The 15,609-nt window shown below is 43.9% G+C and overlaps 1 protein-coding gene across 1 annotated transcript in view; it reads right to left on the reverse strand.

The window, feature by feature from the left end:
• Positions 1–15,609, reverse strand: part of ano1a (anoctamin 1, calcium activated chloride channel a) — a 278,021-nt gene that overhangs the window by 70,922 nt on the left and 191,490 nt on the right. Inside the window, exons 12-13 of the mRNA XM_034183761.1 lie at positions 14,130–14,290; positions 1,224–1,309 (exon numbers count right to left, since the gene is read on the reverse strand). Coding sequence (XP_034039652.1) covers positions 1,224–1,309; positions 14,130–14,290 — 247 coding nt within the window. The remainder of the gene's footprint in view (positions 1–1,223; positions 1,310–14,129; positions 14,291–15,609) is intronic.

Genomic DNA, 15,609 nt, shown 5'->3' on the forward strand with positions numbered 1-15,609 from the left:
TTAGATGGAAATCCAATCCAATGAGCCAGATTTTTGAGTGTTGCATACATTTGTGACTATGACTCAGGATTGTTTTTTCATGTTGTTGTCGATGATATTTCCACCGATTCAAATAAAACTTGCATTGTTAGTTGTTTATTCTTTGGGTTGGCAACAATATATATATATATATATATATATATATATATATATATATATATATATATATATATATATATATATATATATATATATATATATATACACACACACACACAGTGGCTTGCAAAAGTATTCAGCCCCTTGATATTTCACGCATTTTAATTTGTTTATGGCTGTAACAATTTCTAAAATTATCTTCCTTAGACTCAAACTGAAAGTAAATCTCTACAACTTGATATAAATTAATAAAAAATATAAAAACCAAGATGATGGTTGCATAAGTAATCAGCCCCTTTGGTATAATACCTGTAAATAGGTTTCTGGAGACAAGTCAGGGGATGATGCATGAACATTTCCAAGTCACTGAATATGTCTTGAACTTTATTTACATCAGTTATGAAGAAATACAAACAGTATGGCACTCTATGGTAAATCTGTGTGGAGTAGACAGTTCTCAAAAACTGAGTGACTGTGCAAGAAGGAGAAGAGTGAGGAATGCCACCAAGACACCCAGACAACCCAGAAGAAGTTACAGGCTTCTGTGGCTGTGACTGGAGAATTTGTGCACAGTACATCTTTTGCATTTTGTATCCCCAGATATACAGCTTCATGATGAAGTGGCACAGAGGAGGAATTACTTTCACCAAAACATCAAATCTAGGCTTGCATCTCAGATTTAACTTCTGGCAAATTGTAACTGAACTTTCAGGTCTTCTTTTTAATAAAATTCTAAAATGAAAAGCTGCCACATACTTTTTTGTGGGCGTTTATGACATGAAAATGTTGTCTGCAATTATAAGATGATCTCATATCTCGTATTAGACAGAAAAAAAACAAAAACATGATCTTACATTTGGGCCAATAGGGTATATTACAATTATTCAAGTTGAATGGCCCAATTTCAGCATTATGCCTTTCAGAACTAATAAATCAAACAGACAACATGATGTTCACTTTCCATGATGTGTCTCTGGAAATAATAATGTCAATTGTTTTAACTGAAAAAAACAAACAAAAAAAAAAACACTTTTTGACACATATTATCACATATAGACAGAAAAGTTGCACTTGGAATTGCTCACCTCTTCCTCCTCGCCGAAGCCCGTCAGGTCCCAGAGATAGTTGAGTCTCATCTGCCTTCTCTTCCAGTGCTCCATGAAGAGAACCGCTGCACAACCAAGCACACACTGCTCACAAAACTTCAAATTCAGCTCCAGTGATTGCTGTCTGGCGTTTTCATTACACAATATAGAAAGTGCATGTCGACATCTGGGCAATTCCACTGTGATGGACGCCACATTTGCAAGGAGTCTGGGCCATTTCAGCCAGTCTCACCAGTCCCTAATCTTGTGTATTCAGGCAGGGAAGAAAAGATATCCAGTGATGCTTCTGTGTTTTTATGAAAAAAAAATATGAGTATGTAGGATGTTACAGGAAAAACACATGAAACTTTATTTCAAAATTCTCTGAAAACTAACAACAATTCATGCTTGTGAACTCCAGGTATATAGGGAGAATCGGCTCGCTAATATACTGACTGCAGTAGAGAACAAATAGTGAGGCACTTGGCAGCACTGGCATCAGGATTGTTTGTGAAAAATATCATGTGACAAACACTACATGACAGATTGTACATCTGATTCATTAACATGACTTGTAGATAAAAAAGACTTTCGCAATTTTTCTGAAGAAAATATGAAATAATCCATTAGTGGTGATTTTATATCAAGTTACATCCTTTAATGCATTTATGGGTTTAAACATTTTTAGGAAATCTGACAAAACTGTTTCCACTTCCCCTACATGCCTGACCTTTCTGGAGATACATGTAATAAGAATATATATCAAACCAACAAAATCAAATGTAAAAATCTGGTATACAAAATGTTTGAATGTTTATGAGTTCAATGGTACAAATATTTCATGAGGTGAAAGCTGGAATGTTCCATTCAATGAGGTGAAGCTGAGGTGAATGGTATGTTCCAGCTTTCACCAAATTAAATATTTGTTCCATTGAAAGAATGTAAAAACATTCATTCATTATTTGTTTCATAAAATGGCTAAAATAAATCCTTGTCATTTGATATTTTATTCATTTATAAACAACAAAAAAGGGATTTTCATTTTGGTGCGTCACTGGTGCTTTGATGTCAACATTCCAACACGAACTTTAAATAGGAGTCCAATATTGTTCTCAGTCAACTTGGAAAAACAGTTAAGATAGTTCAAAAATAATACTGATGATGTAGTCCGTGATGCTGTGCACTGACTTTGTGTACTTAGAAAAAAAAATAAAACTTAGTGTGCTTCCTCAGTCCAGCAAAAACTCACATCACAAAATTAGTCCAGTTTTTAATCCTAACTTCATCCTAACAGCTCTTCATGCCTCCAGATGTCTGACCGTGTACTGAATTTGTTTTGCGTGTGTGTTAGAAGAATTAGCACCATCAATTGACTCGTTTAAATTGTTGTAGGTCAGCAAAACAAACTCTGTCATGTTTAACTAAACACCGCCCCCATGAGTGGCTGGGGTTTGCAGCATGCAATGGTACAAAATGTATGGAACCAAATTTGCACAGTAAATGGAACCAAATTGCACACTAAATGCAACGCAACACAAATGGGATGAATAATCCATGTCACGTGACATACAAAGCACCAATCAAATGACAAAGATCCACTCAGCCGTTATATAGTAAAAACTGATAACCAACCAATTAACTAATCATTTGACAGTCAAAATTCATGTGGAAAAAGAATATTTCCTAATGAATTCATCTTGTGAATTCAGTAGGAAATATGAAATCCATGAAATCCGTCCTGAGTACCCTTAATGCCGCGTTCACACAGAGCGCGACGCGAGCGACTGCAGCAACAGGTTGCCATGTAATCCTTATGTAAGGACGTGTTTTTGCACCAAGTCATGGAGCGCAATGCGATGGACGCGAATAAAGCGACACGAGTGAAGCGATTTTGAGCAATTGGCGTGTTTGTGGCACGTTATTGCGTCGCATCACGTCGCGTTGCCCTCCTCCCCAAGTTCAAAAATCTGAACTTTTTTGTCTCGTTGCACCGCGATGACCAATCAGGGACTGACTGAAGATGTGAACATGTCCTGTATCTGGTAGCAGCCTGTGAGCAGGACTTATGTCTCTTTTGTCTTTTATTTCACTTTTATGACAGCATTTTTTGGAGCGAGCAGCAGCCCCACAGCAGTGGAGCAGAGTTTATTTCTCTTTTTATTCTACGTGCGCACGCGAGCGAATCGTCTGTGGAGATAATTTTACTTATTAACTACACAGATGTATAACAAAACAAATGGTGACTGGTTTCTAAACACAATTATGACAGCGTTTTTTGGGGGGAAGAGTGAGCTGCAGCAAGCAGCGGAGTTTCTTTTTTTTTTTAATTGTTTATATGTGCGCGCGTGAATGGGACAGAAGTTCCTCAAACTGGATCCCGCAGAGGTGGAAGGACCGCTGAAAGTGGCCATCATCCAGACACAGCTCCTGCAGCAAATAATGATACTCTCTGTATTGGGAGCTTCCCACAACAACTCGCTCCGTGTGATCAAGGTCCGTCATGTGAACTTGACTGACAACCGGAACCGGCGAGTGTAATGGAAGCTCCTCCTATTTGATGATGCACCAGGGCGAATTTTCACAGCAAAAGCAGAGTGACACACTAGACGAAGGAGGCGTGTCCGTTGCCACACGACCCCCCACGAATTTGTAGCATCTGATCGCGCCCGGTGTGAACGCGGCATTAGTCTCTGGATGTTGTGGGACTGTCTTGGCTGACACGTCTCTGCAACATCGTGTGGCAGTCAGGGACAGTGCCTCTGGATTGGCAGACCAGGGTGGTGGTCCCTCTGTTTAAGTGGGGGACTGGAGGGTGTGTTCCAACTACAGGGGGATCACACTCCTCAGCCTCCCCGGTAAGGTCTATTCCAGAGTACTGGAGAGGAGAATTTGACCGATAGTCGAACCTCGGATTCAGGAGGAGCAGTGTGGTTTTTGTCCTGGTCGCGGCACACTGGACCAGCTCTACATGGTCCATCGGGTGCTCGAGGGTTCATGGGAGTTTGCCCAACCAGTCAACATGTGCTTTGTGGATCTGGAGAAGGCATTTGACTGTGTCCCTCGGGGCACCCTGTGGGGGGTGCTCCGGGAGCATGGGGTCCGGGGTCCTTTGCTAAGGGCTATCCGGTCCCTGTACGACCGCAGCAGAAGCTTGGTTCGCATTGCCGGTAGTAAGTCAAACCTGTTTCCAGTGCACATTGGCCTCCGCCAGGGCTGCCCTTTGTCACCGGTTCTGTTCATTACCTTTATGGACAGAATTTCTAGGCGCAGCCAGGGTGTAGAGGGGGACTGGTTAGGGAACCACAGAATCTCATCTCTGCTGTTTGATGACGATGTGGTTCTGTTGGCTTCATCAAATCAGGACCTTCAGTGTGCACTGGGGCGGTTTGCAGCCGAGTGTGAAGCGTCCGGGATGAAAGTCAGCACCTCCAAATCCGAGGCCATGGTTCTCGACTGGAAAAAGGTGCTTTGCCCTCTTCAGGTCGGTGGAGTCTCCTTGCCTCAAGTGGAGGAGTTTAAGTATCTCGGAGTCTTGTATCGGTCCATCGTGGTGAAAAGAGAGCTGAGCAGGGGGGCAAAGCTCTCGATTTACCGATCGATCTATGTTCCGATCCTCACCTATGGTCATGAGATTTGGCTCATGACTGAAAGAACGAGATCACGAGTACAAGCGGCCGAGATAAGTTTCCTCCGCAGGGTGGCTGGGCGCTCCCTTAGAGATAGGGTGAGGAGCTTGGTCACTTGGGAGGAGCTCGGAGTTGAGCCGCTGCTCCTCCACGTCGAAAGGAGCCAGTTGAGGTGGCTCGGGCATCTTTTCCAAATGCCCCCTGGACGCCTCGCTGGAGAGGTGTTCCGGGCACGTCCCATCGGGAGGAGGCCCCGGGAAGACCCAGGACACACTGGACTACATCTCTTGGCTGGCTTGGTAACGCCTTGGGGTTCCCCCGGAAGAGGAAGAAAATGGATGGATGGAATTCACCTTGTGTTGTAAAGCTGACTGTTTCATAAATAAGCTGCACCCTTTTTCAGAATCTATAACTGAAAATATTTGTTGTATGGCTGGGGGGGCCTGGCTGCTGGTTTGTTTGCCTTTTGTGTTTCCTCCCAGGTGGCGTGCATTTGGGACTGAGTGGCTGTGTTGCTGAGGCTGTTAGGACTTCACCCTGATCACCTGCGACTCGTCAGGACTCACAGCTGAGGTGCATCTGGAGGGATTGGAGTATGTTGGCATTTAAGACTGAAATGCACAGTGTGCATTTGCCAGAGACTCGACCTTGTGACCAGACGGGTGAGATCGTCGTCTTGGGAGCCATCTCATCAGCAGCGGACGCTGAGAATGTCCAGGTTTGATGCACGGTCTGTGAAAGAGGAGAGGGTGAGGTCTCACGCTCGTCAGCACACTTCCTGAGGTACGTTGGATTTTGTGACTAACAGTTATACAGTCAGTAAATGTGGTGTCCCTCACACCTTATTGTATTGAGCTGTATGTTAGTCATGTATCAGCTTCCACTGCGGTGGTGATTTGTGAACGGGATGTTCCATGCCTGCAGGTTGGAAGCTGATCAGTAATCAAGCCAGGAAGTGTTTGCTGTTTGTACACCTTTAAGTGTTCTGTGTGTAGAGTGTGGACTCACATAATGGTTCCTTCTTTCACAGACTCGGTTGTTGCGGCCACCTGGGGGGTGTCGGCGGGGTCCTTGGGTCCGAAACAGCTTCTGGCTCCGGACCATTAGCGCTGCTGGGAGCGCACCACGCCAGACCGCACCTTTTATTATTATTATGATCACTGTTATGTATTAAATTCAGTTAGCCTTTGTACCGTGCTCTGCTTATTTCATACTGGGTCCTTCAAACGCTGGTCGGTTCTCCGAGCTGCGTCCGACACATAACAGTAGTCTCTGGCCAGACATCACGGACCCAGCGGTAGCAGAGACGGTAACGCGCCGGGAAGGCGGCAGCAGACGTTCAGTAGTTATCCGGATCAGTTGCGGGGCTCTCCGCCCGGAAGGTGCGTGTTTGAGAACCCATTACTGGATACTAATTTGTGCTCTCTTGCAGCCGTGTCCTGTGTTTGTGCCTTATCCGTGGGTCGTGGTGGAGTGTGACTGGCGACAGCTTCGCGTCACACTCCGACCGGATAAGAGGCTTAAACGGGAGCTGCAAGAGTGCGTTTGTAATGGGTTCACGCGCACGGCGGAGCTCTGTTAGCACGGGTCGCTGGGCTTCCTGTGCTACAGTCGTAGCCCCGTTTCCCCGGATAAAAGGTAACTATTGCGTCTGTTGTTTCAGCTCCGGCGTTATTTCGTTGAGCACATTTTGGTTGTGTTGCACACAGCTGCGCACGAAGATGCAGCTCGTTTGTTTTTTGTCACCAAAGGGGGTTTTTCATTTTTTAGCACTCTGGTTCCCCCTTGTGGTGACTGAATCACGGTACCGTCAAGCTCTTGAGTAGGAACAGGTGTGTTCCATGTGGTTGAGCTTGACGGTATAACTCACTGATTTGTTTTGTGTTGGTTCATTTTGTGTGGGTGTTTTTTGAGTGGGTTTTTGTGGGCTTTTGTTTTTTTGTTGTCCACTGTTTGTCTGGGGGTGTGATCCTGCGGCCTTTGTTACACAAAAAAAAACAAAAAGGAAAGACGGGGACCCAAACAACTGTGTGTTGGTCTGTTTTTTTTTTTCTTTTGTTTCTTTTTGTTTCCCCCCCTCCCCGGGGTTAGATGGAACGGTCCCCTGGGGGGTGATTGGGTGGTATTTGGGTTGTTTTTTCTTTGTTTTTTGTTATGCCCTCTCTTCTCCTCTGACTCCAGCCGGGGGTGCCGTAGTGTCGGCATTGCTGGAGGGGTGCAGTTAGGTTGTACTGGGCGTTTCCCAGGTGGCCTCTGCACCCGGGAGGGGAGGGGGGGGGGGGGTTTGGGGTTTTTGTTTTGTTTTTCCTCCCCCAGTTTCCACCCTCAGGGTTTGACTGTGGTGTCCTCTGGGGGGGAAAAGGCGTTGGGTCCATCTAGCCGTGGGCGGCCGGGGCTGGGTCCATTGGTCGTGTGGGGAGGCGTCTCCTGGGGTTGACGAGTGGTCCTCTGGGGAGCGCTGGTAGTCCCCGTGGGTGACGGTGGATCCCAGAGGGACCTCGGCCGTGGTTATTACTCCTGGAGCTGGCGGGTGGCCCTCTGGGGGGTGTTGGTCCCTGCGTGTCGTTTGGGGGGGAGGAGGGGGGGGTCTTTTGGCATTTTTGTTTGTGTGTTTACATGTGGGTTGTTTTTCTTTTCTCCCCTTCCCTGGGGTTTGATGGAACGGTCCTCTGGGGGGGGGGGGGTGTTTTAGTATTTTTGTTTGTAGGTTTGGGTTGTTTTTCCTTTCTCCCCTTCCCTGGGGTTTGATGGGACGGTCCCCTGGGGAGGGGGGGGGGGGGGATGTTTTGGTTGTTTTGTTTTTGACTAATCACACGTTTGGTTAAAGGCTGACCGCACAGGTGTAGGAACTCCTGGCCACACCTGTGCTAAGACTGTCAGAAACAAAGGCAAAGATGCAGCCAGTTCAACCAGTCTGTTGGAGGACTAACGCGGACGTGGTTTCCAGCCATGGTCCCTGGAGGGGGGTGTTTCTCCTGGGCCAGGTGTGTGTGGTCGCCGGGAGGCTTCCCGTGAGGGTGGGGTACTGTTGTATGGCTGGGGGGGCCTGGCTGCTGGTTTGTTTGCCTTTTGTGTTTCCTCCCAGGTGGCGTGCATTTGGGACTGAGTGGCTGTGTTGCTGAGGCTGTTAGGACTTCACCCTGATCACCTGCGACTCGTCAGGACTCACAGCTGAGGTGCATCTGGAGGGATTGGAGTATGTTGGCATTTAAGACTGAAATGCACAGTGTGCATTTGCCAGAGACTCGACCTTGTGACCAGACGGGTGAGATCGTCGTCTTGGGAGCCATCTCATCAGCAGCGGACGCTGAGAATGTCCAGGTTTGATGCACGGTCTGTGAAAGAGGAGAGGGTGAGGTCTCACGCTCGTCAGCACACTTCCTGAGGTACGTTGGATTTTGTGACTAACAGTTATACAGTCAGTAAATGTGGTGTCCCTCACACCTTATTGTATTGAGCTGTATGTTAGTCATGTATCAGCTTCCACTGCGGTGGTGATTTGTGAACGGGATGTTCCATGCCTGCAGGTTGGAAGCTGATCAGTAATCAAGCCAGGAAGTGTTTGCTGTTTGTACACCTTTAAGTGTTCTGTGTGTAGAGTGTGGACTCACATAATGGTTCCTTCTTTCACAGACTCGGTTGTTGCGGCCACCTGGGGGGTGTCGGCGGGGTCCTTGGGTCCGAAACAGCTTCTGGCTCCGGACCATTAGCGCTGCTGGGAGCGCACCACGCCAGACCGCACCTTTTATTATTATTATGATCACTGTTATGTATTAAATTCAGTTAGCCTTTGTACCGTGCTCTGCTTATTTCATACTGGGTCCTTCAAACGCTGGTCGGTTCTCCGAGCTGCGTCCGACACATAACAATATTTCCCATTTTTCATGGAATTGCCCATCAGGCACAAAGGTGACAAATGGAACGAGAAGCCACTTTCACTTGGTTCCATTTGTGGAACTCTGCAACAGCCTCAGTGCAGAGTCTGCTGACCATGGATGTTTTCCTCCAAAGCAAACTTTAAATAAATCTAAAAGTGTGTTCTCACTGGTACAATGGAAGGCTTGCAGCACCGATCGATGGCTGCAGCGTACACGGGCCTCCAGTCAAATCTTATTGAATTTTTCACACAAAACCACATTTTTATGCAGACACAACAACTTTGCACAAGTTTGTACTTTCCATACTCCCCAGAGCACACGTTGCACAGGAGGAAAGCTACAAAAGTACAACATGATTCACCTACGAAACACGACGCAGCAAACAGAGCTCTCACAACCATAGCTGGTCTGAGTGTAAAGCAAAAGTAGACAAAAAGTTCATTATGTCAACAAGGTGCAAAGTAAAGGCTCTGTAAAAATTAGTGGTAATAATTAGAGGATGGCAACCACGTTATTTCCTCTCCCTCTGATTAATTATTGTTATCATTCTTTCACATGACAGAAGTTATGATGATGATTATATCTGCTGAATGCATTCTGATTTTGATTCCACTTCACTCACTTCATGCACAGCACCGCTTTACCTTTATAAACCCGAAACAAATTTTTAGGAAATGGCCACACAGTCTGACACTTTGCACTTCATGTACTCATATCTACAAGTGATCATTGATCCCCCCCCAACACACACACACACACACACACACACACACACACACACACACACACACACTTTTTTGTTGACAAATGTCAATTTCAGTGTATATAGGGGGTCAGACGTTCAAGTTGCAAAAATGATGCAAGTGGTTTTACTACATGGAATAGTTTTGACCATGTTGAATGTTTGGTCTCCAAAGTAATGGTCGAACAAGGGCAAGGTCCATTTAATTCTATGACATTTTACCCCATAACACATGACAGATGGTACAACCTGTAACTTTTAAAAACCTTAATCTGGATATTAATGTATATTAACCAAGCATGAGGTTAATAATTTGCTTATTATATGGCTATTATATATATAAACACATGAACATACAGTATCTTCTGAATAGAAAAGCTGCTGATGGTTTTAGGCATGTCGTCAGGCCCGTTCGCTTTCTTCACTTCGGTGAAGAGCTTGCTAACAGTTGGTCCGGTCGTTAGCTGGTAAGCTTTCAATCTGTGTGTTTTTTTTCTGCTGGTGTTTATTTAAGGAGTATGTTCTCTATATTTATGGAGTATATTTATATGGTGTATATTTATGGAGTATGTTCATGTCCGACTTTGTTTTTGTAATCGTGTTTTTAGATTTCTGGTTTGTATCTGATATGTGATCTGGCCCAACTGTCATGGTAACGGTCTGACATGGGAAAATATCAGAACAGAAATCAGCCAATCAGAGTGCGTGTAGTGTCATAGCCATATAATAATATTGGTTATAATGCTGTACATATCAAAAATGATACGTACGACATTATAGGGTTAATTATTCATGTTTTTCATTTCATCTGGTGGTCAGAGGGGTCATCTGTAGACCACTTACTGAGTTTTACTGTTCTGTCATATAAAGATGATAGAAAAACATTTATAATGTCACAGCGACTTTACTATTAACACCATGTCAGCCTCTAATTCCACTTTTCCCCTCATAAATTTATGCAAATGTTTTAACATTTATATTTATATATCAATTTGTGAAATGTCTACAGTGAGTCAACTATATATGTTTTTAGAAATGAGTGTTCACCTCCACAGTTTTTTGTAAGAACTATTTTGGTCAAAATAAAAAATATCTTTAGCTTTTCAAATGTTGAGTTTATATATTTTTGTGACATTAAAGTAAAATAGTAATTCTGTAAACAAGCCTGAATCTTAAATGATTTGTTGGGGCCAGTTCATTAATTAATTTTTTTTATTGCCAGTGATGTACAAAATTTAGTCTCATTCTGCACACTGTTTTTGCTTCTTGCATATGTTGGGCAAAGCTTTTTCTTGACATCCATCAAGGAGGCTACACTTTTGTTTTTTATATAATGGCTGAGTGGATCCTTGTCATTTGATTGGTGCTTTGTATGTCACATGACATGGATTAATTCATCCCATTTGTGTTGCATTGCATTTAGAGTGCAGCTTGGTTCCATTTAGAGTGCAAATTTGGTTCCATACATTTTGTACCATTGCACTCTTCATGCACACACGCACAAACACATGCACGCGCGCACATCCTCCACATCCTGGGCGTGCACATGCCCTTGTGCACCCATGATTGCGCACACACCGTCATCGCATGCACACACAAAACAAATCCACTGTGCTGTCTGGAGGCTGTTAGCAGGGAGAAAAAGAAGAGCTAGACTCATTTCTGATGTGATTTTTTTTTTGCTGCACTGAGGACATACACAGTTTATTTTTGGTAGTACATGCACGCAGAAGCACCGACCAGGTTGCGTGTGTGTGTGCGCACACGCGTGGGGGACAACGACTCTCCCAAGACAATTTGATTGAGCTAACTGATGCTGCTTGTAAGACACACCTTCACTGCGCTGTCTGGAGGCTGTTAGCAGGAAGAAAGAAAGAAAAGATGGACTCATTTCTGACATGATTTTTTTTCACTGCACTGCGGACGTACACAGTCGACTGAGACGGTTGTGTGTGTACGTGCGCGTGCAGGGGACAACGACATGGTGATTTCATTGAGCTAACTGACGCTGCCCCACACACACATACACACACACACACACACACACACACACACACACACACACACTGGAACATACCATTCAACTTGGCTTCACCTCATTGAATGGTATGTTTCAGCTTTCACCTCATGAAATATTCGTACCACTGAACTCATAAACATTCATTATTTGTATATTATTAGTTATTCAGCAGGATATTTCTAAAGGACATGAATGGACTTCAGAGAAATGCGATGGGGGAGGTAAACACTAGGTCAATGAATAATTTTAGTGCAGATTCAGACAAATAGGACAATATCTTAATTCTGGTCTTTTCTTGAGATTGATTTGATCCTGGTTGTGTCTTTGATCTTTAAGACTGATAATGGATATTTAATCCCAATCATTTGTCTTTGAATTTTGATCCAGACTCGTTTGAAATTAATCTGGCCTTTTATCTTTGAACCTGGTTGTTGGGATCCAATCAATTGCTGGATCATGCCTTTCTTCATTTTTGAGCTATGATCCAAATTCCTTTGATCCTGATCTGCCCTTTGATATTTGTGGAGCTAAGTTCATTGATAAACATTATCGGTTATCAGTCTTCTGTAATAAAGATAAATGTTTTATTGGTTTATCATCATAAAAGATAACTTTTCAGTTATCTGATCAATGGTTATCGAAGCTAACATTTTGGTTAGCTGTGCCCACCACTGTTCCTTGGTCAGTTTCAAAGATCAGTGATCATGGTCAAAGGTCAAGAGGAAATTTTAATTTCTGAAATGAAAGGGTCCTGTGGAGCTTTGGTGTCATTGTGCTCTTCCTGACAAACACTGCAGATATTTGGTTGCACATTTTTTTTTTAATATTCAAAGCTTTTGATATTCATATAATTTTTCACCTGAAAAATAAATCTTTGCAGTGCGTCACAGTGGACAGGAGCGTTCATCTATCTGCCCATTTTCAGCCCATGTACTGGACACTCTCCCAGATCACAGTGAGCAAAAAACGTCACAAACTGATTCACACAGATGACCAGTCGCATCTACTCACACGTATAGTCAGCACTCATGCTACCCTGCATGTCTGTGGATGGTGGTGGAGATGGTAGAACCCACACACACATACATACACACACCAGGAGAACCTGAGTCTTCAGATGAAAGGCCGGAGGTCAAGTAAAAAGTTTGCTACTACAGCAGCAATTGAATTGCCCATCAAGACTCAGTGAACTTTTGTCATATTGACTTTCCTCTGGTTCACAGCTCTGACTATGTGTTTCCAGATGGTTGAGGTGAAGTAACCCTGTCAGACATAAGCACAACACCTCCTGCTGTGAAACTCCTGCTGCTGCTAACAGATGGCAGCTTGGCAGCGCATCAGTGGACAAGCAGATTGCCTGTGTGTTGATGGAACAGATACCTTCGGCGATTCTGACAGTTTAAACCAGTGTGGCTCAAAAACTATGTGCTTTTTTTAATGCTCCTTCTCAACAACGTTGGGAAGGAGCTGCACCTCCATCTATAAAATTTTCATTTCTGCACTATAACTACAGAACACCTTGACCGATTGAAACCATTCACGATGGTGAATTGGGAGATGCTAGAGGAAGGTTCATTCCTAAAATGACCAACATGCATTACTGGGGAGGTGATGGTCTTGTGGTTAAACATCTGGCTTCAGACCAGAGGATCCTCAGTTCAAAAACCAGCCAGGCCAGAAAATCACTAAGGGACCTTGGGGAAGGTCCTTAATTCCCTAGTTGTTCCTGGTGTGTAGTGAGCACCTCGCATGGCAGCACCCTGACATTGGTGTGTGTGTGTGAATGGGTGAATGTGAGGCATCATTGTAAAGTGTTTTGAGCTTCTGATGCACATGGAAAAGTGCTACATAAATGCAGTCCATTTACGATCCAATATGTCCACTTGCAGATGCTATCTTGATTTTCATTGCCACACAATAAGTAAAGAAAGCCTCGTCTGATTAATATAATTTCTTCGTGATGTACTGAGGTTTAATTTTGAAAATGGCCTTCATGTATTCTCCAACAAGGCCACTGCGGGCACCATCTTGATTTTCATTTTCACACAAGAATGAAAGAAAATCCTGCCTGATTGAAACCAAGAAGCTCGAGGAAGGTTCTTTTCGAAAACAAAGAACACCCATCACCCAATATTTTAATTCCTGCACAATAACTAAAGAACGCCTCTGCTGATTAAACCCGTTTCGTGATGTTGTACTGGGACAGCCTAAAGGAACGCTCCTTTGAAAAATGTTGTTGTTGGTTGTCCGACACAGTCGCTTCAGATGCCATCTTGATTTTCATTACAAGGCAATAAGTAAATAAGACCTCATCTGATTGAAACCACTTCTTGGTGGTGAATCAGGGTAGGGTAGAGGAGGTATCCTTTTGAAAATGGGGGCCAGTACACCATATAGCAGTTGTAAAGTGGAAATCTTTCACTATACAAATAGACCTTATACCATCTTTTAAACACCAGTCTTTTGCTGTATAAGTAAGTTCCAGACGTCATTATCACCTCTACAATAAAACCACACACTAACTTAAAATACGAGTGACAGATCTAATGAGTGTTTTTTTTCCAGTTTCAGTGTAATTTAATTGTCTTCATTAGCCCTTTTAGCAGATTTTTTTAATGCTTGCCGTGAACGTGAGCTTACCCCAGAGGGCCATGAAGATGGAAAAGAAGACGGTGGCTGGGTTGTCAAAGAGATGGCTGGCTCGGGCCGTTCCACACGCTGTCACCAGCTTCCAGTAGCTGCAGGCTCGGTCGCACAGCGGGCACATTGTGATGTTGTTCCTGGGATCACAGATCTCCATACTGACAATGGAGAGAGGCAAGGACACAACAGGCACATGATAGAATAGAATAGAATAGAAAAAAACTTTATTGTCCCCAAAGGGAAATTTGTCTTGGGCACAGTGCTACATATTGTTTAAAAACAATACAAAAAAACAAAAACAAAAAAAACAAACAATAAAAACAGATACAAACAACACACATTCAACCACAGAGTTGGTAAAGTGCAGGTTAAGTACTATGCAGAAAATCTGATGTACGTGAAGATCTAGTGTTCAGCAGTTTAATAGAAGATGGGACAAAGGACAGCTTAAATGTGTTAGTCCGACACTGTGGCACCCTCAGTCTCCGTCCTGAAGGCAACAGGACATATTCACTGTAAAGAGCATGCTCTGGGTCCTTTGAAATGATTTTACCTCTTCTTGCCACTGCCTCTTCATATAAGGCTTGAATAGACAGGTAATCTTTTAGCCCTGCTACTTTCATGGCTGTTTTATGGATGTGAGCAAGCTTGTTTTTCAGCTGGACAGACAAGGTACCAAACCACACTGTAATCCCATAACGAATGAGACTCTCAAGTGTTGCTCTGTAAAAAAACAAGCAAGATGTTAATTCCCACTCCACAAGCCCGGTGCCAGAAAAAAAATATTAAGGGGGTGATGAGTTTATCACAGGGGGCGGGGTCCCCCCCCCCCAAAAAAAATGCGCACCAGAGGAGACGTGCCTCTGAGCGTGCGTAATGAATTGGGTGCGCTCCTGGAAAGCTCATGTATTTAGGCTACACCGTTGTAAGAGACTGACTAAGATTAAAGAGTGATGACAGTATTTTTTATTATTATTTGAAAGTATAGACCCTCGGTCAAGTGATCTGCATACCACAAAACCAAACCAACAACTGATCTGAGAAACGACACGAGACAGTAGATTAACCCCACATACAGCCCTCCATCACACGCGCAAACAGCGCAATTGGGCATGTGCGCCACTCCATGGCACAGAGCCCAACTACGCATGCAGTCACAAAGTTCTTCTGAAAAACTGGAGAGATCTGAATTCGGTTGGATGAATATGGGTGTGTGTGTGGAGACAATTCACCTCGTTCACAATGTGACAGAACTTAACGATGCGCTGTTACAATAGCGCGCAACAACACGGAACACTATTCTTGACCGTGCGTAATGGTTCCTGATAGTTCTCCAGCAACACGTGCCATTAATCGTAACGTGTGGTAACAGGTTGCAGCAGTTCCTGAGGACACCTGACACCTGAGAATTGTGTTGTTGCGCGCTATTGAGCGTAACAGGGCATCGTTAAGTTCTGTCACGTTGTGAACGAGGTGA

Source organism: Thalassophryne amazonica, chromosome 2 (genome assembly GCF_902500255.1).
Source record: "Thalassophryne amazonica chromosome 2, fThaAma1.1, whole genome shotgun sequence".
Classification (NCBI taxonomy): Eukaryota; Metazoa; Chordata; class Actinopteri; order Batrachoidiformes; family Batrachoididae; genus Thalassophryne; species Thalassophryne amazonica.